The 27,561-nt window shown below is 43.9% G+C and overlaps 1 protein-coding gene across 1 annotated transcript; it reads right to left on the minus strand.

Moving 5' to 3' along the window:
* Positions 1 to 18,186: 18,186 nt before the first annotated feature.
* Positions 18,187 to 27,139, minus strand: anxa13 (annexin A13). Its single transcript, XM_023823693.2, has 11 exons — positions 26,932 to 27,139; positions 25,267 to 25,342; positions 24,430 to 24,524; positions 23,968 to 24,138; positions 23,567 to 23,600; positions 23,098 to 23,177; positions 22,834 to 22,902; positions 22,472 to 22,573; positions 22,058 to 22,133; positions 20,167 to 20,279; positions 18,187 to 19,302 (listed from the first exon to the last, which is right to left on the minus strand). Exons 1-11 carry the CDS (start codon positions 26,944 to 26,946, stop codon positions 19,183 to 19,185), a joined length of 951 nt encoding a protein of 316 aa, XP_023679461.1. The 5' UTR covers positions 26,947 to 27,139; the 3' UTR covers positions 18,187 to 19,182.
* Between the last annotated feature and the right edge of the window lie 422 nt (positions 27,140 to 27,561).

Below are 27,561 nucleotides of genomic sequence, written 5' to 3' on the forward strand. Positions count from 1 at the left end.
AAAAAGGTCCTACTTACATTGTTTTTTCAAATGGCCTCTGGACATTTTTCATGCGGTCGCCCATAAAGGTGTGCAGAGGGGTCACGGTGGGTGCGGAGTGCTGACGAGATTGTAAACAGCTCCAGGAGGACCCTTGTTGCTAATCTTGGCAGCAATCCCCTTGACGGCTTTGGAAGCTAAGCTAATCAGCAGTAGCTATACTCTGATTAAGGGAATTAGCTGAGGTTGCGCCATGGGTCTTATCCCTGATAGCCTCCTTTCATTCCCACCAAACTTCGCTAACATTGACTAAAATACAGCCCTGTCAAACATCATGTCATGGACACATGACCTTCCCTTTGTAGGAGGGGTCACTGCTCAATGGGAGTCATCATTCTACTACCCACAATGCAACAGGCAAACTTCATGGCCTGTGCATTGGGTAGCACTCCTCGAGATGGTTGGTCACACGAACCAGAAACAATGGGTGGGGGGGGGGGGTGTTCCTGTGGGGAGGGGTTTAATGAATTCCACGTAGAGGGCTCATTATAGGAGTAGGTGACGCGGCACTAAGTGCAGTGAGATGTGAGCTGGGGCTGCCCGTGTGCTGACAGAGAACTGGAAGAACCGCTGGCCACGTACGCTTACGTGGATGTGGGGATTAGGGTAACCAAGCAGCACAATACGGCTCTTTGGCTGTGGGGGCGGGGGATGGAGGGGAACTGAATCTAAGTGCCAAGCACATCGCTGGCAACCTGTTGCACAATGAGGAGAGAAACACATTTATCAAACGTAGGACACAAGAGTACCTTTAATAGTTTCACTTCAGGAACCTTTCCTCTTCTTACCTAGGGGCGCTGTTGGGGGCAGGAGGAAGAACCCTATCCAAGATGTATCACACAAAACATTTTATAGGGGCAATTGATATCTGACATGGTTTTTTTACCAATAAGTTCCTAGACTTGTTGAAGAGGTTCTTGAAAATGGATTCACTTTCAACTTCCCCTGCAGGCAAGCATAGCTAACTGCTGCATATAACTTCTAGGACAGTGGTTCTCTCCTTGAGATACCCTCCTTCTATATATTTCTTACATTTCATCTCCAAAAGACTTGGTTCAACTTATGGAATTGAAGCTTAGCTGATTCATTTAATGAGATAGTCTGGTGGTGGATCAAAAGAAATGTATGGTATGGATGAGGAAGCATAAATAGAGGTTCAGGGATCACTGCTGTAGGAGACCAATATTGACATGTTCATGTTACCCAGACAGCTGATCCTTTGCCACAGGCTGAACGTCATTTCAAAAAGGTCAGCAACCTTCAGAAGATGTTCCTGTAACCTCAAAAATGAGTTCCAGCCGTTTACGTCCAGAGCGATGGTGATTAAATATAATGGAGATCCATCAGAGCCCCACTAATTAATTTAACAACCAAGCAGCTCACGTGACAGAAAAACGCACGTACCAAAAGTCCAAATGAGAACCTGTCAAAGCCTTCTTTACGCTCTACTTCATGGTACAAGCGTATCCATTATACTCATAATTAATTCATCTCTTAAATTTGTCCCTGACACCTGTTATACACAGAGTATCATGTTATGGCAAAATCTCAAGTCTCAACAAAGTATGAGATGCTGACTATGTTAAAACATATTAACCTATAAAAGCTCCAGCAATCACTTGCCATCTTCTTATGGAAACATGAAATCAAACATATTCTACCCCCGACTACTGAGCTCTCCCCCTCAAACTGCTCAGTTTCCTCACTCAACAACTCATGCCTGGCTAAACGGATGCTTAGATGTGGTATATTTCTCATCATAAACTGGCCATTACGCATCCTTGAGGGAAAGTAGCTATCAGCTGAGTCAGCAGTACCCTCAAGACCTGCACAAAATGCGTATAATTACTTTACAGGTGACTGGCTAAGGATTGAGCCGCGATGCACATTTGAGGGTTGGTTTCCCAGCGAGACACTGACCTGTACTTGAGGCAAGAAGCCCGCGGATGGATAGGTGTCCCCCAGGGCCACCACGGCTACTCCAGCTAAGGAGACCTCTGCTCAGCTTATGACCACTCCCCTGGCCGCGTCTTGCAAATAAGAACCAAAACCAGCAGCTAAGCAGCACTGGTAGGAGTCTAGAGGGCGATGGCCTCGCTCCTCAGAAACCGCACCTGCTGTCTCACAGTCTTTGCATAGCCTTGGGCAGCTTGTCCAGATAGATCAACAAAATGTACTAAAAACAGTCAAAATCCGCAAGATCTTGCAACAGTGCTGAATTGATCTCCAGCTCAATCCTTTACAATACTTCTGCCTTGACTTTTGTCCCCATTCCATCTTCTGTGAAGGGATGTCATAGATTGGTAACCTTGCTAATACTCAATCTCCTTGCAAATATTCTGAACACAGCAAGTACCAAGCAAGTGGATTACCTACAGGTCTGGATGTTCTGTAGAACTACATGGTTGGCTACCATTCCTTCATATCTGTCTCTGTCGGCACTGTGTTTGCTGTGGGGCCTTCCCAGGACCATGGACTGGCCTCCTTCCTCCATGCATTATTCATCAGCAACGGTAACACAATGCTACAGAACACGCTGAAATATTTACGCTGCCAATCATTGTAATGGTCAGCGGAGGTGCTGTGCTGGCCAGTGGCCAGATGGGTGGACAAAATATGACGTGGACTTCAAGAAGGCCGTGGAACAATGCCAAGTGCTCTCAGGTGACCGGGCTTGGAGCCTTGTGTGGGCATCGTTCAAACGCCTGAACGGAGCAGAAGACGTGTCGACTTACGACGCGGCAGCAAGACAAAGGAAGGAAGTCACCACTGGCCAGCGGGTCCGGTTTCAACCCCGTTTGGCCCGTTTGGGTTCCTTTCAGAGGCCGGCTTATTTTTTCACCTCATCTGGCAGCGGTTCTGTTTAAATTCACCTCTTAATGATTCCATCAAACTGGCAGATGGTGCCTGGAACATTCCTTGCACAGAATGTGCGACGAGGCCTGCTGGTAATGATCCTCATCGAAGGAGGGTTCTTGCGCCGACCATCTCAGCCATTTCACACATCTAAATCAGCCCAACCGTGCCAACCCAGAACAATACACTCGATGGATATTTAAATATTTTTTTTCCAGTCATTTCTAATCCTGAATCTGACACCTGGCCTATCTGCCACACCCCCACCTCTGATAGACACTCCTGCCAAGACAAGAGCTTGGAGACAGAAGCAGAGGCACATCACTCACAGCTGGTCAGCCATGCAGAATTTCTCAGCTGGGATCAATAAAGTCTCTCTCTCTCTGTCTGTCTGTCTGTCTGTATGTCTGTCTGTCAGTCCATCCATCTGTCTATCTATCAATGTATCTAGTCTATTTACATTTACATTTAACCTATTTATAAGACTTTTTTATCCAAAGTGACGTACATCATTGAGAAAGCAGGGTCAGACAGTCCCTGGAGCAAATGTATCTGATCCAAATGACAGCCTGTCTGTGTCTTTTCTCGTTGTTTTTCTTTTTTTTTGTTCATCTGAATCGTCCAGATCAGGTAGGGGCGAGTCGGTCTCCTCCAAGGAGCTGCACACCCTGGGACGGCACTGGTAGGGGCGAGTCGGCCTCCTCCCAGGACCTGCACACCCTGGGACGGCACTGGTAGGGGCGAGTCGGCCTCCTCCCAGGACCTGCACACCCTGGGACGGCAGGGGTAGGGGCGAGTCGGCCTCCTTCCAGGACCTGCACACCCTGGGACGGCACTGGTAGGGGCGAGTCGGTCTCCTCCAAGGAGCTGTACACCCTGGGACGGCAGGGGTAGGGGCGAGTCGGCCTCCTCCCAGGACCTGCACACCCTGGGACGGCAGGGGTAGGGGCGAGTCGGCCTCCTTCCAGGACCTGCACACCCTGGGACGGCACTGGTAGGGGCGAGTCGGTCTCCTCCAAGGAGCTGTACACCCTGGGACGGCAGGGGTAGGGGCGAGTCGGCCTCCTTCCAGGACCTGCACACCCTGGGACGGCAGGGGTAGGGGCGAGTCGGCCTCCTCCAAGGAGCTGCACACCCTGGGACGGCACGGGTAGGGGCGAGTCGGCCTCCTCCCAGGACCTGCACACCCTGGGACGGCACGGGTAGGGGCGAGTCGGCCTCCTCCCAGGACCTGCACACCCTGGGACGGCAGGGGTAGGGGCGAGTCGGCCTCCTCCCAGGACCTGCACACCCTGGGACGGCAGGGGTAGGGGCGAGTCGGCCTCCTCCCAGGACCTGCACACCCTGGGACGGCACGGGTAGGGGCGAGTCGGCCTCCTCCCAGGACCTGCACACCCTTGGACGGCAGGGGTAGGGGCGAGTCGGCCTCCTTCCAGGACCTGCACACCCTGGGACGGCAGGGGTAGGGGCGAGTCGGCCTCCTCCAAGGAGCTGCAGACCCTGGGACGGCACGGGTAGGGGCGAGTCGGCCTCCTCCCAGGACCTGCACACCCTGGGACGGCACTGGTAGGGGCGAGTCGGCCTCCTTCCAGGACCTGCACACCCTGGGACGGCACGGGTAGGGGCGAGTCGGCCTCCTCCCAGGACCTGCACACCCTGGGACGGCAGGGGTAGGGGCGAGTCGGCCTCCTCCAAGGAGCTGCACACCCTGGGACGGCACGGGTAGGGGCGAGTCGGCCTCCTCCCAGGACCTGCACACCCTGGGACGGCAGGGGTAGGGGCGAGTCGGCCACCTCCCAGGACCTGCACACCCTGGGACGGCACTGGTAGGGGCGAGTCGGCCTCCTTCCAGGACCTGCACACCCTGGGACGGCACTGGTAGGGGCGAGTCGGCCTCCTCCCAGGACCTGCACACCCTGGGACGGCAGGGGTAGGGGCGAGTCGGCCTCCTCCCAGGACCTGCACACCCTGGGACGGCAGGGGTAGGGGCGAGTCGGCCTCCTCCCAGGACCTGCACACCCTGGGACGGCACTGGTAGGGGCGAGTCGGCCTCCTTCCAGGACCTGCACACCCTGGGACGGCACTGGTAGGGGCGAGTCGGCCTCCTCCCAGGACCTGCACACCCTGGGACGGCAGGGGTAGGGGCGAGTCGGCCTCCTCCCAGGAGCTGCACACCCTGGGACGGCACGGGTAGGGGGGAGTCGGCCTCCTCCCAGGAGCTGCACACCCTGGGACGGCATGGGTAAGGGGGAGTCGGCCTCCTCCCAGGCCCATCTTCATTATTAATTCACCCTAGGATATGTACTCAGTACAGAGGCCTGTATTGCCTTACTCCATGTTTCAAGGACTTATCTTGCTCACATTCTCTTCTCGGTCCATGGACATAAATTATGGGGGGATGAGGGTTGCAACCCCCACAACAATCAAAATCAGCCAATACAATCCCCTGAACCCCCTTAAATGGGTGGAGACCCATTAAATCCCCCCAGTGCTCAACCTGAAGTTATGCCCTTGTCCTGGTCCCGATTAACGTCTCCCTGGTGTCCTTTTAACCTACAGCTAGGACCTGCATTGATACCATCTCCTTTCTCAGAGGACACCTCTAATACTTTGTGTCCAGCGATCGCTGGGCTGTGCATTACGTGGCTTCCAGTCCTCACTGCCTGTGAATTACACCCTCCCTACTACCATCTCGTGAACCATAAAGGAGATGTCTCAGACCACTACTTCCGTCAGGATGAGGCAGCGACCTCTGTGTTCTTTTTGTTCTTCTCCAGTGCTGGCTTGCTTCTTCATGGTCCTGGTAGCCCTTCGTAAAACGTGAAAGGGGTACAGCGTTTCGGGCACGTCCAGCCGTCAGTCTCACACGTCCCCTGAGCACGTCACCCACAGGACACACCTAACCCAACCCTGGTGAGAGCACAGACAGGAAGATAAGTACCTTATGTACACATCATAGCCGTCTGGGGAACCCCCAGACCCAAATGACCCAGGAGCTTTGTTTCCCTGTGCCCTTTTGAGTGGGGTCCCGGTTCCATTGAAGCTTGTGTTCTCACAACCGGACCCCCAAGCTTCTGTTACCGGTGCAAACGAGGCAATTTCCTGCTCCAGTGATTTACAAATGGCAGGAGTCACTCCTGGCTGCGTGGGGCCATGGGCACGACAACAGCGGGGCCCTAATCACCAGCTGCCCAGCCAGGCATGGCCAGGCTGCCATGGCGACACACCAAGAGAGGACAATCTAATAATTCACCCTAAAATGTTGCTGCCATTTTTATCATGGGCGGCACAGTGACTCGATGGGGAGCGATGAAGCCTTACGCTTCCAGCTTTATTCCCGTATTTATGGAGTATCTGTTCTTTTATCCCAGACAGGACTCAAGGTGTCCCGCAAGGTGACGCTTACATTTACATTCTTAGCTAATGCCTCTATCTAAAAATTTATTTTCAGCCTTTACTCGTTCATAAAGCTTGATCTGTTACTATTCAGGATCCTTCAAAGGAACCTCTGTTGACCTTTTCTTGTCAAAAGTCATTGTACAATGAGCAAAAAACTTATAATATTAGATTAGATTAGAATCTTTATTGTCATTGTAGCAATGAGATATTGTACAACGAAATTAAGATTCAAGATTCAAGATTCTTTATTTGTCACATACATAGTTATAACAGGTAAAACATGCAGTGAAATGAACCCTGACCGATCCAAAGACTGTGCAAAAAGAGAAAGATAAAGGGCAATTTCCAGTGGAAAAATAAAAACACAGTCACTCTGAAGGCTACTAAGTAAAACGTAAATGCAAAATAAGAGTCTGAACACTAAATTGTCATTCATTCATACATACAGCATATTGCACTTGTCCCCTTAGCCAGTATTGGCATGAAACTTAAAGCTGTAATGTAAACATAACACTATGTTGTACTGTAAACATGAATGGTGCACTAGCTCAAATTGACCACTTAGCAGTGTTCAGCATGGTGATGGCTGTAGGATAAAAACTGTTTCTCAGTCTATTTGTTTTAGTTTTTATGGATCTGAAACATCTGCCTGAGGGCAGGCGTTCAAACAATACATATCCTGGGTGTGATGGGTCCTGAAAATCTTTTTTTGCGTTCCTGAGACAACATGAGCTGTGAAGTTCTTCGAGTGAGGGGAGAGGGCAGCCAACTATCCTCTGAGGGACCTTAATAATCCTGTGGAGCTCTTTTCTCTGTGCCACTGTGCAGCTGTAGACCATAATGCTCTCTACTGTGCAGCGGTAGAAGGACACCAGCAGTTTCTCAGGGATGTGGTTCTTCCTGAGAACCCTCAGGAAGTACAGTCTCTTTTGGGCCTTCTTCACAACCTCTGAAGTATGTGCCCCCCAGGTCAGGTCCTTGCTGATGGTGACTCCTAGGAAGCGGGAGTCTGAGACCCTCCCCACACAGTCCCCATTTATGATGAGTGGCTGGATGTTGTCTGCCTTTTTCCTGAAGTCCACGATGAGCTCCTGAGTCTTTGCTGTGTTGAGGAGCAAGTTGTTATTACTACACCACGCTGTCAGTTTTCCCACCTCGTCCCTGTAGGCAGACTCATCTCCCCCCGAGATCAGCCCTACGACAGTGGTGTCGTCAGCGAACTTGACAATGTTGTGACTGCGGTGGGCAGGAATGCAATCGTGGGTGTATAGGGTATAGAGCAGGGGGCTCAGCACACAGCCCTGTGGAGAGCCAGTGCTCATACTGATAGGTGTGGAGTAGTAGGGGCTCACTCTAACCCTCTGAGTGCGGTCACTCAGAAAGTCCTTGATCCAACGACAGGTGGAGTGTGGAAGTCCAATGTCTGACTAATATGGTCTTATTTTGCTGTTCGTGTTCATGCCGACGGTCAAGGGGGGCCCAAAATCACTCTCTAACCATCAAACAATCTGATGGAATAATTTGTCAAAACATACATATCTGTGAAAACTTTATATTGCATCTGTGAAATAACATTATCTTGCTAATTTTCCTTGAGTGCTCAAAAACAATTTCTTTCCCTCCCTATAATATGAAAATGACTTGGTCTGCTCTTTTAGAACAAGTGTTCAGCCCTTTTTTCCTTCCCAACAAAAACGGCTACCTAGCGCTACAGCGCATGTGTAAATCAAAATGACATCACATGTCTACAAAGTCTGAAAATTTTTGCTACCTTTGCATGTTAACGTGATTTATCGCAAACGCTCTTCATATTTTGTTGATATTCATTGCTCATATACCATCATTTCCCTAAGGGTTAGGGAATCATGCTTGTGATTCTAAGGTTGCTGGTTCAAATCCCTGACCAGCAAGGTACCGCCCCCTAGCACTGCTCCCCAAGTGCTAAATAATAGCTGCCCACTGCTATATCACATATGGGTTAAACGTAGAGGACACATTTTGTTGTTTTCCACTGCCTGCTGTGGTGTGTCAAGAATAACAACTAATCACTTTCACTAATTTAAAAAATCAAGGTGATTGTTATTATATTGTTTGTGTAATCTAATTTCTTATGGACTCCAAATTCTTTAAATACTTTGCTTCTTGTTAAAACTACTTTAAATTGTGGTCTTTGCGTTAATTAAATTACAACTGGTTAATTTAAGTAACAACTAACAAGATGTATGTTTCTGTTTTATCTGGAACTGTTTGATACAAAAGCATTGAAGCTATATTGTGTTTTGTGAGTGAGTCAAAAAATAAAGGCAATTTTATGTTCACTGGGGAAAGAAAGTTATAATTTTTGATATATCTTTTAACATTTCATAGATTTCCAGAAATTGTAGTAAATGGATTGCGGCAGTCAGACTGAAAAATTGACAGCAGACTGAATACACGCGTTTGCGTAGTATTTATATGCATGAATTATGTATGTTTTTGTATGATTTATTCATTAAAAATAAATTTCAGTCTGCAGTCGATTCAACTTGTTGCTTTTTTCATCTTCTGAACCTGTTTAAGGGCAATTGAAGGGAAATTTTAAGGAAAAATGGAGCATTTAAGTAAAGAAATAATTACTTGGATTATGACGATTGTTAATATTGATAGCAATGAAGGGGCAGCATGGTGATGCAGTGGTTAGCACTGCGCTCGAGTCTCTGCTAGAGGTCCGCGTGTGGAGTTTGCATGTTCTCCTGGTGTGGTGTGGAACCACCCCCCCCAGGTACTCTGCTTCCTTCCCTCCCCCCCAATCCAAAAAACATGTTAAAACTTCAGTAATTGGAGTGGGCAAATTACCCATAGGCGTGAGTCTGCCCTCCGATGGGTTGCTTCCTGCCTTATGCCCGTAACCTTCAGAATAGGCTATAGACCCCCCACAATACTTAATAGGGTAAGCAGTTTCAGAAAATGGATGGATAGGTTTGATATGGAAAAAATAATTATGATAACATATTTTACCAGATTGCCCAGCCTTAAGCTGATATCAAATCTAATTTACACATAATTGTTTTACGAACTCTTTGTCTGTCATTAAACATTGCAGCATTAATAATATAAGAATAAAAGTCTCACCTTTGGTACAATTAGGAAGCGATCTTTTCCGGAAATTTCCCATACACCATTCCCGTGACATGACCAGCCAGAAAATACTTTTATGCATCTAAACCAGGGGTGGCCAATCTTATCCGCAAAGGGCCGATGTGTGTGCGGGTTTTTGGGATAACCTTTAGGTCAGCTGTTCAAACCCAGCTGTGAGGACTTTTCAGCTAATCAGTCCTCTAATTAGTGACCTAATTAGGGAGTTGCAGCGAAAACCTGCATACACACCGGCGCTTTGCGGATAAGATTGGCCACCCCTGATCTAAACTTTTAAAAGCTTTAAGTTAAACTGCTCACGCCTGGGTCGAGCCTTGGCGTGAGCTATAGCTAGCTGATGATGTCATAATACTTCAGGTCAGGGATGTCGCCCATGCTGCAAAGCTGCAGACGTACAAAAAGACTCGGTAAGGAGTATGGATTGAGTATGGATGGAGTTTCTGCTGATATGTGGTGTTACTTGAGATTTATAAGTTATCTAAAAAACTACGTAGATAAAAGAAGATCAAACACAGGTATGTCACTAATGCAATTAATCATTATTCTGACCGATTAAATGGCGATGTAAACATTTCTTTCAAGCCTTCTCAGAACTAAATTATCATGATATCATGGGAACAACTAATTCATAACAACTACTGATTTTCCCCCACAGTTAAAACTTATTCATAAATCTAACATTTATCAGCTGGTCAACATTTCACTGCCATTATAATATAGATTATAACTGACCATGATAAGATCTGTTCTGCCGAAGCAGGCACATGAGTGGCATGGCCTCAGGGACTGCAGTGTGGCAGTGAACCACTGGCACAGCGGTTACAGTCAGAAATGATTATGTTTTTGCAGTGGTAATATGTTTTCTTCTAAAATACATCAATAACTATTAACTTTACTAAATTTCGACAAAAATGTATTTTAAAACATTTAAAAAATACAGTCACACAAAGCAGTCACTGTTTTCATTGTTTCTCAGTTCCAACAGCCATTTAGAAAACATTTCCGTGATTTGAATCTGTCGACACCACCTATATCAGGGGTGCCCAACTCCAGTCCTGGGGGGCCAGAGCCCTGTGTAGCTTAGTTCTTTCCCTGTTCCACCTTAAATGATTCGGCTCAAGATCTGTGTGGTAATTAGCACAAGGAGTTGAAACAGGTGTGTTAAATCAGGGAAACCCAAAAATGTGCAGGGCTCCGGCCCTCCAAGACTGGAGTTGGGCACCCCTGACCTATATGTATACCATCTACAGCATGGAACGTACCATCTACAGCATGGAACGTACCATCTACAGCATGGAATGTACCATCTACAGCATGAAATATACATCATGGCATACACTATCTACAGCATGGAACATACCATCTACAGTACAGCATGTACTATACCATCTACAGCTAGGCATATACCATTAATGGCATGGAATATACCACCTACAGTCCTACGGCACAGTATACTGTACATCATCTACAATATGGCACATACCATCTACAGCATAGAATATACTATCTACATTCTACAGCATAGAATACACCATTCAAATCATTTTCCCACCATAACGTGCAGTATTATTTGCTTTATGGCATATTTCTGAGAGTATTATATTTCTTGATTTTTCATATTATTCTGTGTAATACATAGTTTTTATCAAGCAATGGTCTGAATCATAAATTCTGAAGCCCTAAACATATAAATAAAATTAATTAAAAACATCATTATCATCAATAATAATAATAATGCTTTAAAATAACCTTTATGGCCAAGATCACATCAAAACATTTGCCTCATGTTGTAACAGATTATGGTATTCTTACCGGGAGTTGCTGATTGTCCGCTCCTGACACATGGGAAAACTTCACGGGCACCAGTAATGTGATTCAGAGAAGTGCAGGCGTTTTTAAGCAAGGTGATTATCCCATCCAGGTTGGAGTGGACCTGGTGGGTTAAGCCTGACTGCCATCTGAAGCCCACGCAGCCCCACTTTGTGCATTGTAGTGGCTTTTACAATAATGCTTGTTCCCATTTGCTGTTTGTTAAAAGGGCATGTAGGCATTAGTGGAACAGAACAAACCCAACTTGCTTGTTTACATGCAACATGGATCCAGGGCTTCCAAAAGTTACCGTCATATAACCACCACACGTGTGTTGTGATTGCTGTACATAAACTCAGCAGTTTAAAAACACCAACACATGAAAAAACAACAAAATACAGGAAGAGCTTCTAGAATGTTCTTACTGGCTACAAGATCTACAATGGGAGATGAGGGTATAGCCTGATTTCTGCAGTATACTTAAATATCCATTGAATGCATCAGTTTACATGTCGGTGAGATGTTCTGATGTAACTGAGACTGTTATTATTCTGTCATAAACTTTGGGTCAGTCTTCACATCCCCAAGACTACTCAAGCTGACAGATAGACCAGCTGTGGTTGTCTGCTTCATCTGAAGATTGGCCAATACCCAATTTTTCTGGAGGCTGGACAGGTTACAGTTTAAGTGGGACTTTCAGTTTGTGGCTGGCCTCACCTGAGGTTGCTAATCTTCAGCCAAACAGATGTTGCTTTATTGACATGAAGGGCAAGTGTGTCAGGTCATCTGAAGGGCATAGAAGCAGCATCCATCTTGGCGCGGGTTTCGGGTGTATGAGCTGAATTCTCACCACCAGGGTGCACACGTCACCCCTGGCTGCCAGAGGAAGCTGAAGCAGGACATCAGAGGTGACATGGGGAAAAATCACCAAAAGAAACGGTATCCTTAAAGAAGTACAATAGATACTCTGAATGACTCAGAGCGAGAGAAGATGAATGAGCTCTGTAAAGATCAGGTATCTGAGACATGGCAGTGAGTAATATTACCAGTTTCCGTAACTGCTTATCCAGTACAGGGTCAATGGGAGAATAGATGCACAGCACACACCCTGGATGAGATAAGAATTATATTACCTGCATATATTAATTAACAAACACTGGGGCTGACAGGCAATCACAGCATTTCAATTAACACACAAATATCACACGGGCAACTTCCTTACAAAAATAAGTCCAGCTGTCAAAATTTAAGATAAGCCACCCGGTAACATGGTAAAATCACAGCAGAGGAAGGAGAGACCAGGAGTGCAGTAACCGCCACATTCTACTCACTTAAAGTAACATTTCAAAAAGAAACAATGAAAAATAAAGAGCATAAATATGTATCAAACATTTAGCTGGCAAGTAAAAAAAAAAAGAAAAATTAAAAAACACAAAAAGTTCATTGCGTCTTAAAAAAATAAGTAATGTCAGTTTATGTGGCGGTTAAATGAATGGACGGCTTTGCTGTAGACATTCACAGGATTTATTTGCATTTGATGTGCCGTGCTTGAAGGCATTATTCTAGCGGTGATTGATTTCATAATTTTAACTCACTTTGATGTATACATTCATAATTAAATCTCCATACAGAAAGCCCTTTGAAAATTTACAGGAGACCACATTATTTATTCTTTTAAATATGCTTCAGTATGGTTTTCTGGGACAAAACAAGTTATCCTGCAGTCCTTTATGTACCCTGCAGCTGATTAACTGAATTAGACTTTTTCCAAGCTCATTTCAGTATGTAAGCATAGTCCAGTCACAAATTATTATTAGACTAATAATAATTATTATTATTATTATGTCAAGTCCTACCCGCCATGTCCACCTGACCCTCCTGTATCCTCCATCACGTGACTCTGATTGGCCACGCCTGATACTTGTTACCCCTTATTAGTCTATGTATAAAAGTACCTGTTTGTTCTGTTTTCGTTAGTCCGGTCATTGAAGTTGAACCTTCTCTTTGCGTGTGCCCTCTCGTGCTCCAGTTCCCATTTTGATCCCTCACAATCCAGTTTCTTTCCAATCTTTGTTCCGTTGAGTTCAATAAAACCCCTTTGTGTTTCACCACAACGCCTGCTGTCAGGTCTTTCATTTCAAACATCACGACAAATAATAATAATTGCTATTTTGATTATGTTCAAACAGAAGAAGAAAGCTTTGATATTTCACCCTAATGTTTTGAAATGGAGTTACCAAATTGTCCGTAAGTGTGAATGTGTGCTTAAATGGTGTGTGTGCCCTGCGATAGGTTGGTACCCTGTCCTGGGTTATTCCCTGCCATGTGCCCATAGCTACTGGGATAGGCTCCAGACCACTGCAACTGTGCAGGTATACATACGGAAAATGGATGGATGGTTGCTTATGTTGACTCTGGTCAGTGTAACACACCATTTACTAAATGTACACACACACTACAGAGAGGTGCTGAAATAATGACTTCAATAGTGACCCTGACTGAAGTCGTCTTTGTCACTCTGGGGGGGAGGTGAGAGAAACAGTGCCTCTCCGTTTTGTCCACACCACTGTCAACACAGGGAGAACAGTAACGTTTCCCAAAGGCCACTTTCCAATGTCTCTTCTCAAGTGTTCCACATTGTACCACCAGAAAGGACACCAAGGCCTGGCCTTTCTGAGATCATGTGACCAGTGTCACTGTGACCCCATCCTGTCTCCACCCTTATAACAGGGCAGCTGATTCTGGTACTCTGGTAAGTTCGGGAGGGGTTATTGTGGATGATGAAAAAAAATGGTCATGTGACAATGGAGTGGGGCAATTAATAGACCCCAGGAAGAGCAAAACCAGAGGATTACAGTTTAATAAAACCCGTGCATCAGCAGAACCTCCAGGGACATTAATTCCTTTTAAAAACACATTTAAAACTACTACACACAAAACTACACTAGTTTGAGGATAAATGAGATTTAAAGATAGATGACATTTAGTTGCATAGACCACATAGATATCCAGCTACAATTTTGTTTTTACCGTCCAATCACAGCAGTCAAATACAAACATACTCTAAGCATCAGGCAAACCCTTCAATGTTCACAGGGAATTGTGGGGGGGGGGCTGTGTCATTAACATCTGCTAGCATGCCAAAGGTCAGGCTGGACAGGGGTGTGAGTCTGGCCCCCCTCATCTGCAAAACCCTGCCAAGCTTCTTGGGGTCTTCCTCCGGACAAGAGGGTGGAGCCACCTTGAAGTCTGAAAGTGACATCATGGAGCCCAGCCTCGTGCTGTCCTATTGGAGAGGATCGCCTGGGGGAAGTGAGGTCGTGCCTGAATACTTACGGCCAGTGGTGCCGTCCTACCCATAATCCTCTATGCCATTTGGGCATGTCGTATAAACCAGAACCAGGCCACAGACTCTCGCTACAAGCACCCCCCACCCCACCCCCCCTTTGCTGTCGTCACTGGCATCAGCCCTTCTGGGCGAGCCTGATTGTTTCGAATTTGGTCTCCATGACGTCCACATTGCATCACTCTGTGGATCAGCCAATGGGAAGGGAGGAACCAGCGCCTGCCTCCGTGTTTGTGTGCCATCCCCCTTGTTATCGCCAGGTCACTCCTGTACGTGAATTACAAACAAAGGAAATGTAACAATAACAGTCCACTGCTGTTACATGCTCAAACAACATCAGAACGCATCAAAACCAGTGTCAAAAGAGGCCTTTAAAAAATGAAATCACACCCATTTAGGTAGTGATATCTCCTATTATACTATACATATGTACTTACACACAGAAGCAGAGAACAGTAATATGGATACGCCTGTACTCAGACTTTACGAAGGCAGCCGTGAGTCTTTCAGCCGTACAGTACTTTAACCTTTTTTTATGAGATGAGCAATTTTCTCTTAAAAAAATAAGCGCCCTGTGTCAATCACCACCAAAGCAGCTCAGACCCCCCCCCACTCCCCCGTAGGGTGATTGTTGCCCAGCAGGCTTTAATGAGACAGCATTATAGCTCCACTTTAAAGCCGGCGACAGCGCTACCCTGCACCCCCTTCCGGGGTCTTATCAGAGAGAACCAGATGGAAAACGAATCTACGGGGTCCACACACCCTAACTTGCAGCTGGGAAGGAGGCGGCAGCCGCATTTTAAAAATGTAATTAAACAGAAATCAGGGGGCCACAGATAAGAATCGGGTTTTAGATATTTGTATTGGAAATGTTTTTGCTTGCAGTTTTGGGTTTCGAATGACGCGAGAAGCCAAATCCTGGGTGGGGGACGGAGGAATGTTTAGTTTTTCCGGAAACACTGTCAGGTAACCAGGCACGCATTTTAAGCACACATCTCTCGGAAGTGCAGAAATTGATGTGGCCTCATTGGAGGGTGGGGGCTGGCTGCCCAAGCCTAGGTGCGTGGGTCTTTGTTGGGTAGGAGGTGGCAGATGGCTCCCCCTGTTGGCCACAGCTTGCACTGCCTAAAATGGCCACTCCATTTCCAGTCTGTTCAGCCATTAAAAGAGGGACATGATGTACATTCACAAGATGCTGCATTCCAGTGTCCCTACATGTCCTCCAGCTTCCAATGGATGGGTCACCGAACAGAGGCAAATGACAAACTGCTGCCACATTCACACTGATACACAGGCATATCCCACAATGCACTATGGTAAAATAAAAACCTTTCTTCATTCCTTTTCTCTCCAAAGCAGAGATACACCCTGGACAGGATGTTATTCCAGGGCAGGGTACAGTGTCATATATTATTTTTATGTAACTTTTAGATTTAGAGCCAAAAAAAAAAAATCAAATAAACACAAAGAGCGAAATATTATGTACTGTTACATATCAGCAGAGCATTGCAGAAACAATGGTCTTACGGTTTTATGTTTTGTATGTACAGGCCTGGGGGCTGGCTAAAACAGCCGGAAATATTTTTCTTGAATGGCAAGTGATGTGCACTTTCAGGTGGGGGGGATTTTCAGATCCGTCGCTTCTAACAGACCTGAAATAGCATGTCAATTAATTTCATGAAGATGTATCACAGAGGGGACCAGGCTGAGGGGGGAGGGGATCTCACACACACAACTGCCACTAAACAAATATCATTATCATGTTTGGAAATATAAACACAGGAAGAAGTATGGAGCTAGCAAGAGTCTTGCAAGACTCAATCACGACTGATGAAGACCCCATCAGGACCCAATCAAGACCCCATCAGGACTCAATCAAGACCCCATCACACCGTAATGGGCTTTCTTTCTCATCACCCTCAGCCAATTTAAATTGCAACGTGGCATCTGGGTGTGAGTCTTCAAATTGAAATAATGGATTTTCCGTCAAAAAAAAAATAACTTTGATTTAGCTTTCCCAGCACCGAGCACAAACAAGCTGCACAGTTTTAATCACACTTTCAGGAATAGGCCTAATCCTAGGAAGATGAGCGACTGCGCGAGCGCTTAATGGCAGGTTAGCGCTGCGGTTCGATGTAGCTCTTCTGCGTCCTCTTGCCTGTGGATTTAATCAAACACAAATAATCTATGCTGCAAAAAGGTTGCGACTTTTTAAGCCATAGGGGGCTGTGGATGATTAAAACAATCTACCACATGGCCAATGAAAAGCACAATCATTTATATCGATTCAGCATTTACTTAATGTCTAAGTAAAGAAGAATAGCGCTGTTTGTCAGTATTTTGCTATTAATATACATGGTTTACATCATTTAATACAATCTCATGGGAATGTGTCAAACAATAAAAAAAAACTATAGCTATGTCTTTGTACATACACCCGGGGAAGATTCCAGTTCACTCCTTTTAAGCCAAGTGAAAACAGCCAATCGGAAGGAGGCTATGAGACTGGCCATTCGAATATACCAGAATATTAAGCACGTTATAAAGAATCATGAACTTCGAAGTCTGTCATAAAGGTTTTGAGCACATATGTCAATTTTAGCTTTATAATTATATTAAAAATAATGTACTAACAGTAATATAATTATATAAATGTATTTACAATGATGCAGTGTTTCAATAGCATTTGGTTATATTACTTTGAAGAGTAAATGTATACTCAAATATTGCAGATATTTGAAATGAAGTTCAACCAGGCAGAATTAAGCCATGAAAACGTGTGCAGGGAAAATGGCATTTTTGTGACCTTATTTGTACACAGGTACAATTGTTCATACTAAATTAGACAAAAAATTGTCACGTTGTGCGCCTTATAAGTCAAATTGTTATCTACACAAAAGACAAGTGATGATCTTTTCAATCAAAAACAATCATTCCTGAAATCTACCCAACACAAGCCGAACACTAAAACGGCAACGCTAATGTAATCCCAATTCTCTTTTCAAGTTATGCGACACCCCCACCTAGTGGACACTGTGTAGTAGTGTACAAGACATCACTGTGGATGGGATTACAGTATTAATCGCTGAGTTAAAACCCACAAATATTCTTTGTATTGTAGCTATACTTGCCCTTTGCTACTGTAGTTCAACAAGTAGTGCATTGGGCTAACAACGCAAAAGTTGTGGGTTCAAATCCAAGGAGCACATGAAATTTGTAAGCCTTTGCTCTATTATGTCATTTTGTGTAAAAGTGTCACACATTTTAATTAAAAAAACTCCTTCATTCATGTTCATACACATATTTAAGGCTAATCACCGAGAAACATTACGGGTGATCAATGGATTCAAGATTTTATGTCAATATCATTTCATGTCATACAAATACAATAATTAAACAGAATGTTTTAGAATGTAAGGCATTCTACTGAATCACTTGGTTCTTTTTTGCAATCTCATTATAATCATCTTCAACATAAATTATAGGGAACAACAGTCGTATGATGAATACTAATTGATTTGGGATATTATTTAATCAGAGAATGGGTTTTATGATGAAAACGCAATTTTTTTCTCAAATGTTTCACAGAAAACACACCAATGTTAATTCGCTTTAATTTATTTAGGAACTGCTTGTTTTTGCGCACAATGAGTTGGGGGTCTCTGCCTTTAAAGTGTCTTGGTCCCAATCATGTCGTTAACATTTAGTCTGATATTAACGTTTGCGTTGACCTGCGTTTCACAGCGTGAAATTGCACCGCAATGCTACATGATAACCACTAGGTGGGGTGGGGGGGAAACGTTTCAGAAACACAGTGAACACAGCTGCCGTGGTGGAATTAACTGCTAGTTACTGTTAATTTCCCAGTTAATACATCGTACAAGAACAACTAAAAAACATATAAAATTACAACTGTTCTCTTCAGTTTCACACTAGACACTTTGTTACTAGGTCAAACTTGGACTTCATTATCTGGTCTAATACATATTTCATTTAAAGCTATACGAAATTAGTACAAGCTCACTCTGTAAATGCAATACACACAAGGTTACATATTTTAGTTTCCTTTTTAAATAGATGTGGGGAGCGTAAGCATATATTTTCTGTGCTGTAAGACTGTGTCAACTCAGAATATTGCAGTTAATTATCTGTTATTTTAAGAGCCCAACAACTGTAGATTGTAATCAGTCAAACGTACTGACAGCAGGTTAATTTAGAATCTTTGGTGGTTCTTTCCATTGTCATGTTACATCCATTCACAGATAGTCTTCCCAGTGACATGTGTATAGACACTGTTTTAATGCCCAGCTGTGGATGTGGGAGTCACCAGATTGCTTAAGTTTATTCTGAATCTTAAATTTTACAGAAGATTGATATTGAACTTCTATCATGTGGAGGGAATTTTGTTTAAAATTATGGTGAAATTAGGATTCAATTTATCTGGGTAGAATCTGTTACAAGCCTCCCCCTGGGCAGGGCCTGGAGAGTGTTAAGCCCCTCCCACACACCTGTGATAGAACTTCCTGTTGGACTAGTTGTAAGTATTTTTAGTACACTGAACCCCTCTCTATCCTGCTGCTACTGGCACACTGCACCACTCAGTGCAGAATAGCGAGGAGGAGACGCTTGAAGTCCCCACTACACTCGGAGCGTAGGGCGTCCTTCAGGGACACGTCGTACTTCTCCAGGTACATGTCCTTGATGGTCTCCAGGTCGATCTGGCAGATCAGGAATGCACAGGTTATCAAAGAAAATGGATGCAGGAATATGAGTGTTAAAACCGTTGGACACATCTGTCCCTCAGGAAAACCATGTTTTACAGTCACATGACAGCGGTAGTGTTGTTACTCCTATTCACATTCAAGTGGTTTTTACCGGTGGTCCTTCGTGGGTCATTCTCATGAACTTGAGGACTTCACAAAAACAAATGTTACAATGAAATAGTGTTTGTTTTCTTTTGTGGAGCAAAAGACTATATTAAAATTATGTAATTCGTTGCTTTGATTTAATGTTTTAAAACTTTCCTCCAAATAGGTTACTAAACCCCATACAGCACAAAACTAGATAATTAAAAAATAATGTTAAAATCTTTTAAGTTTAATGCATATATTCCACAATAAATAATACCAGTTGTATAAGATGAATATTTTTTGCTGAATTTGGTAGTTGTCATTTTTTCTCATCTCTAAGTCTTGCCCTAGATTTGATAAAATAATTTTGTTTATTACAAAAATAAATGGTAATAAAATAAAACTGATTAACTACCACAGAAGCAATATTGACAGTTTAGACAATAAAGCTGTATAATTTGAGTTTTACACAATAAAAAAAAAATGAAAGAAAACTGATGTGATGGTAATGAGTGAGAATGATCCTATTGGTGTCATGATGTGACTTGACCCACATACAAACGATGCCTGAAGAGACCTATCTGACAGTCAATGGACCACCTAGAGCTTTCAAACACTCAGAACCCCTGACAGCTTCCACAGTAATGACGACGACAGCAGAAGGCTGAGAAATACCCAGAGTATACCAAGATGGAGAAGCTGGCCAGCATTATGTCGACAAGTGAGACATACCTCAGAACGGCCCACGATGATGCGTACGAGTGTGTCCTCATCAGTCCCAACCCCCTGCATGGCCTTCTGGAGACGACGGGCAAAGTAAAGCTGGGGATGTTTAGCAACCCGGACTGTAGGGGGGGCGACAGACAGCCAAAGAAAAAGCCCAGGAATGAGCCAATGACCAAAAAATCTACTTCTTGTTCTGTCCAGGAAATGTTCATCAATGTCAGCTAAACTGACTGCATAGAAACAAACACACAACATGCACTAAAAGGACAAAAGTATTGCAACACATCTCTTAATCACTGAATCCAGGTGTTTTCATTCAGACCCACTGCCACAGGTGTTAAAAAAAATAAAAATCAAGCACCTAGGCATGCAGTCAGGTTTACAAAAGTGTGAATGGGCCATTCTGAAGAGCTCAGTGAATTCAAGCATGGTTCTGTCATAGGATGCTATCTTTGCAAGGCAGTTCCTCAGATTTCTTCCCTGCTAGAGATTCTACAGTCAACTGTAATCTGTATTATTGTAAAGTTGAAGCATTTGGAACAACAGAAACTCAGCCACTACTGTAAGTGCCAGACAACGTAAACCAACAGCGGAGTCTCTGAGTGCTGAGGCACATACTGCATAAGTCACCAAGGTTCTGATGACAATAACTGCAGACTTCTGAACTTCCTCCGGCATTAACCCCAGCACAAAACTGTTCACCAGGACCTTCATGGAATGGATTCCATGGGTGAGCAGCTATACTGCACACAAGCCTCACATCACCACGTGCGATGCCAAGCTTCAGATGGAGTGGTGTAAAGCACATTGCCACTGCACTCTGGAGCAGTGGAAACATGTTCTGTGGAGTTCGGAATCACGCTTCTCTGTCTGGCAGTCTGATGGACGAGTCTGGGTGAGGCGGATGTCAGGAGAACGTTACCTGCCTGACTGTATAGTTTGGTGGAGGAGGGATAATGGTATGGGGTTGTTTTTCAGCGGTTGGGTTAGGCCCGTTAGCTCCAGTGAAGGTAACTTTCAATGCTTCAGCATACTACCAAGACATTTTGGACAATTGTATGCTTCCAGCTTTGTGGGAACAGTCTGGGGAAAGCCCTTTTCTGTTTCAGCACGACTCTCCCCTACGGCACAAAGCAAGGTCCATAAAGGCATGGTTGGGTGAGTTTGGTGTGGAGGAGCTTGACTGGCCCACACAGAACCCCGACTGGACAAAGAGGCAAAAAAATACCCCAGACACAGTCCAAAATCATGTGGAAAGCCTTCCCAGAAGAGTGGAAGCAGTTATACCTGCAAAGGGGGGACCAACTCCATATTAAAGCCTATGGATTTAGAATGGGTGTCATAAAAGTTCCTGTAGGTATAATGGCCAGGTGTCCCAATACTTTTGTCCATATAGTGTATATACCATACATGAGCATGTATAGGGTTAAAAGGACTATTACAAAAGCTTAACGTTTTGCCCTTACCATAAAGGAAACTCCTCAGAATGCACTAGCAGTCAGCATTCTTTCCACGATCTAACAAAAAAGCTTCTGCAATTCTTGAGGGAAAATTTCTCACCCAAACAAACTCATTTCCTTCCTGTTCTTGACATATTCTGGCAGCTATGGCATACCGTGTTTAGTTTAAGGGATTTCGCGCTGATGCTAACACTTGACACCAATAGTTTACATTTTCTTGAGAAAGATGGAGCAGCTTCAGTCATATTCCTGTTGAATCCCTTTGAATCCTTTCTATTATTAGGATCATAGTTACCAGGAATCTATACTATGTATTATGCAAGCCCTTCAGGACCAGCATGAAGACTGGTTATCTAACAGCAGGCTGTATAGAAAAGCTTGCATTGTATATATTTAGCAATTCATGACCCCATATCCCCCCGAAAACAGATACCAACCAAGAGTACGATAGCAAGTCTTCAGTGTTCCAGAAGTCTCACTATCAATGGCATCCAGGATCTCCGTCCCAGACAGCTAGAGTGCAGAGGGTACAGAAGACTGAATGATCAAAACTGACAGAGCACCAACCAGACCAAGGCCAAAAAAGGCTAATACATTTGAGAATTACAAACTGACAATACCATTATGATGGTTATCATCATTATTAAACTCCATAATTTGTGTTGGGCATTGTTTACTTTCGTTATGCGTTTGATTCATAATTGACAATGCAAATTCAGATATCAGCCCAACCCTAATGTCCAAACTAGTTACCTACTCTGATCATGGCAGACCGAGTAATGGACTGAATCACCGTAAATACCAGAGTATACAGGCAGGTAAACTCTTAGCCAAGTGCCCAGCAGTCATACCGATTCGTATTTCTTAAATGTAGCCTGGAGCTGTAGGTAGTTCCTCTGAGTCAAGATGTAACTGAAGGTTGATTCATCTGTCCCAAAGCAACCTTCTCCAGCCTAAAGGAAAATAATCTGGATTTGGTACATCATCATAAGAACACCAGAACTTTCTCTACTATGAAGGTTAAAGCAGAACTGTGGTTCCTGAGTTATGACAACTCTACAATGTAAGATTAAGGTTTGCCACTTTTGCGTATGCCATAGACTTATTTTTTTCCACTTGCCCATGAGTGGGTAATTACACAGTCCACCTCCATCGTGGCAGTGTGTCCCACCCTGTGAGGACGCATCTCTAAAGAACTTCAGACAATTCATACCTCAAAAAGTGCAGTGGCATCTTGCTCTGCCAGAACTTCATCTACCTCATAACCCTCATCCCGAATACCCTGAGAGAGACAGAGACAAAGAGACAGGAAGAGAAGCTATGCTGAACATTTGTTTATTTAATAAAACAAATTAAGGAGATCAACCCTTTAAGCTGAAGATTAACATTTCTACAAAAAACTAGAAACATCTGAAAGGCAGCAGAGCATGTCTGCATCAGGACAATGGCTGAGAGAGGACCTGTGGAGGTCATTTACCTGAAGTAGAGCAACCAACAGCCTCTTCACATCCCCACTGGTGTCTCCCTCAATGTCTGCCTCCAGGTCTCGCTCATGGACTGGAGGGAGAGAGAGAAGAATGGTGGGGGGGGGGGGGGGGGGGGGGGGGGTTGGCATATCCTGTTTATTCTAATATCCCAATTGGACAGTAACTGAACCGTGAGATACAGAGAAAGGCTCCTGTTAGACTCGAGGCAAACAACCCAACTGTTATTGTCATTAATACACATTCGGCAAACAAAGCATCCGGAAAGGGTGTATCTCCTGGATCCTGAAAATGATGTCAACTTTCCCTATCAATTGGAGGAAGCAGATAAAGCCTGCAGAGAATGAATAATTACAACTATTAGGGACCTTAAACACTTCAGAACTGCAGGATTAAACCAAAAAACTGGCAGCCAAGACAAAAGAGATTTATTATACAGGATATTTCATAATGGGTCCATACCTTGATAGTAGGCATCTCTATATGTCAAGATCTCCTGAATTAAAAGATAAGAAACATGAGTTATGAACCTGAGGACAAACATATTAAGTTGAGTCAATGCCACTGCTTCAATTTCTGTTACTTTTTTAAGCAATTACCCTGTTTTACCATAACTGTTAGTCTCTAAAACATTTCACAATTCTCCACTGGTTGCCAGTGCTGGCCCCTCTTGAAACAACTCCTGCTTTGCTCTACAAAACACTAAATATATTACTCAAAAACAAGGTGTTATTTGATATTAACAAGTTTTACAATCAAGAACACAAAGTATTTAATCGAGAGCCAACCCACAAACAGTTTACTTTGATTTTTATTTTAAGCTAATATGGCTAGAGGTCCTTCTGGATTCAGAGGTGGCATACCACATTGGAGGAAGTGCACAGGATCTCAACCAGGGTGTCCTCATCCGTGCCTAATCCCTTCATAGCCTTCCGTAGCTCCTTGACAGCAAAGACGTGGGGCGGGTCGAGCATGGCGATGACGGCCTTCTCAAAGTTGCCCGACAGTTCTTTTCGCAAGACCTCCTCTAGCTCCTGAAAGATGAGCATTTACCATGATGATTATAGACCATGATTTGAGACTGAAAGGTGACCAGTGTGATGCAAACCTTTCTGAAAGTGCACAACCTGAAATAATGATACACGTTTATACACAAATTTGCTCTGAATGTAAACAAATCACCTACCAAAATTAAATAAAACACTTTATACTGGGGGCTAAAATGTTCTGCTGACAGTTTTTAGGAATACTGTTAGGCCCAGGGTTGACAGCTTGATAAAACATGCATTTCTTTATGGGGAGATGAAGCAGAACAAAACACTCACATCATCGTATTTCTCGAAATACGCCTGTTTGATTTCCATACGCTGGGCCGCTGAGCGATTGGCCAAGATGTCGATGATGGCCTGTTCATCCGTCCCTGACCACAGAGAGAGTGTGAAGAGAGACTTTGCAGACAAGGACAAAACTCTAAATCTAGGTCTGAAACTGCCACGTTTATCCAGCTGAAGATACCACCAATGTACTATTTAGTACAAAAGTGAAAATGATGACATTAATTAGGGGAGGTAAGGCAAGTGATGGACTGTGTTCAGCTTCAACCTTAAGAACAATTGACTCCTGATGTCTGAACAATGAATCCGTGATTTTCCGTGTCCAAGTATATATGATATTTACAGCTATTTAGCAGATGCTTTTATCCAAAGCTCAGGTGCCCAATCACAGAGTCACTCTGTCACTCCCTGGGATTTAAGCTGGTGAACTTCCAATCACGGGACCAGCATCCTAACTCACTGAGTAACACCTCCAGCAGATGTATCTCTCTCTGCTTCCTGGGATACTGGTTCAAATGTTTATCGAAGACTGACGAGTCACTGAATTATTACAGTTAATCTCAAGCACGCCTACAGCAGACACTTTGTAGACGGTGCCTTCATTCTCCAGGAGACTTGGGGCATTCTCTGAGACGAACCGTTCTTACGCTCTTATGACTCACACGTGGCATCACTGAAATTCAGCGTCAACATACAGAGGTGTTTAAATCCTTCAGATAAACCGCTGTGAGTATTGTTGCCCATTAATCAAGAGGGGCTTAGTATTATGGTAACATTCTACTGTAGAGAATGGAGAAAATAAAAATAATTAAAAAACACTAAACTTACCTAGCCCCTTGCAGGCTTTTCGAATTCCTTTGATGTCGGCCACAACATCAAAGTCTGCATAAGGGACGATTGTTGGCTGGGAGAATGAAAGGACAGAGAGATTATTTTAATTTTCTTTTATTAAAAACCTAGACTGAAATGGATCTTACTAATATGCCTAGCTAACAGAAACGTACTTTATAAAAGTATTAAACTATTATGCTATAGATGTGGAGATTGTTTTTAAAAGGTGGCTTTTTAGGCATCGTCATGGAAGTTAAATGGATTGTGTCGATTTCTGCTGCAATGACCATCTACTGGCGTAACTGAGGATTATAAAACCAAAACTTCGCGGATCATTAATCTTAGGTCTATGTTTGCTCTTGTATTTTTCACGTTTTCTAATAAAACATGCGTTTAAGCATCAAGCCAAAGTTTTTGGCAACACATTTCTTGACGGGGCACAAATACTTATTAATAACTCAGTTACTACTTAAGTACAATATATGAACAAATCATGAACATAGTTGCTAATTGAACTAAAAAAAATGTTACGATTCATTAATGATGAACAAACATGAGCAGTATTTAACGTGCTATTCCTAACTTGGTCCTTCAGTAGTTCACAAAGGTTTACAGAATTCACAGATATAGTAACAATTTAGTAACTGCTTGAGGTAAAACATGCATCACGATTCATTAATGATTAAGTAACATGAGATCAGTATGTAACTAATACTTGATTTGTAGTTAATTAATACATAAGTAGTAGGGCCCATTAAGTAAAGTATAACCAATTTTTCAGTACTATTAACAAAAGATGAACCAGTTGAATTCACGTTACTGTGCGTGAATAACATTCTTGTTTACCCACATTATCCATTATAATTTTTGCGGCAGTTCAAATCAGCAGGATCGTCTTCCAAAATCCACAGCTTCAACCCTTTCGGATAGCATACAGTTCTAGCCCAGTTTATTTATGTCTGGTCTGATTTTTAAGCGCACATTGTTCAAACGTCAGATCAGAGAAGCGAACGCTAGGGCACAGATCCTGGATGCCATTGAATCTGAAACCCGGGGTGTGTTTCCCAAAAGCGTAGTTGGAACCATGCAACTGAATATGTCCAACTATGTAAGTTGCTAACGGAAGCTTTTGCGAAACGCACCCCGGGGGTCAGATAGCGGACGCCTTCCACTGGACTCCACCTAACGGGACTTCGGTGAATTTCGCCAAGGAGCGGCCACTCTTACCCCCCGCCCCCTGGACACCAAAAGGGAATATAGGCCTAGCAAAAAGCGACGCATATAGCCATACACCAAACGAAAAAAAGCAAAATATGTTAAAATCATTAAGTTGGCTACGGTTTTAAAACTTAAAACTACGGGGACATAGTCATCGTTAATTCTGTACACAATACACTGAAATTAAAATGTGCGACTACACAGACCAAATTAATGTAACAACGTACCAGCTGGTACGACTTGGCCATATTTCGCCTTTTTTAGTCTTTTTAATCCGCATTAACTTCGGCACGTACGATTCGGGCGATTTAAACAGCGATCCGCAGTAGCGTTTAATCCATCGCGACTAGTATATGGACGTACGTGATAAACACAATCCTCGCATTTTCCCGCAGACACAGACAAACTTTCGTCGAAAAAGAGGTGCGGAGATGCGGTACCTACTTGAACGTTTCCCATTTTGCGGTTTTTCCGTTCCTCAGCTCAATGCTACTCGGCTCCCCTGCGAAGTGCGTCTCTCCTTCCAGCTGATGAGGCCCGGGACGGTGCTGCAGCGGCCCCCCTGACGTCAAGCTCCGGAACCGGCTTTAACCATTTACTACACAAGCACACCCACAATCCCCCAACTTCGGGTCCGGTAATGAGGGTATACAGCGAACCGAACGGCCAGTATCAGAACAATATATGAGTTAACCTGTTTTTTAAAATATGCCAAGGCGATCTGAAGTGTTATCAAACTTATTTTTTTTTTATTAAATGTTACTTCTGAGCACTTAGAATAAAATAAAAACAGTAAATAAGGATTCCGAAAATATTACAAATTTTGGTTGCTCAACAATGGGTCTTTTTTATTGGCTGACTTCGGGGCAAGTCTGCGACATCTCTAAGTATCTTAAAGAAGCGTCATTCACTTTTTAAACAATAAACATAGAATAATCTCCATATATAGGCCTATCCATGCATCCACCCATACACACATCTTCAAAGCGCGAAGTAAAGAATCTTCTGAATTTCGGACGTTTTGCGAACAGGCAGAGGAACTACACATTTGGCAAACACTTGGGTTTCGGGAAT

The sequence above is a fragment of the Paramormyrops kingsleyae genome, chromosome 1 (genome assembly GCF_048594095.1).
Source record: "Paramormyrops kingsleyae isolate MSU_618 chromosome 1, PKINGS_0.4, whole genome shotgun sequence".
In the NCBI taxonomy this organism is placed as follows: Eukaryota; Metazoa; Chordata; class Actinopteri; order Osteoglossiformes; family Mormyridae; genus Paramormyrops; species Paramormyrops kingsleyae.

Bases quoted from the DNA above. Each gene is read 5' to 3' on its own strand.
- anxa13 (XM_023823693.2), bottom strand. The intron at 24,525-25,266 runs GTAAGTTTAGTG...CTCTGTGGTCAG, and splicing joins AAAAGCCTGCAAGGGGCTAG to GGACGGATGAACAGGCCATC. The intron at 22,134-22,471 runs GTATGACTGCTG...TCTGCACTCTAG, and splicing joins CATTTAAGAAATACGAATCG to CTGTCTGGGACGGAGATCCT.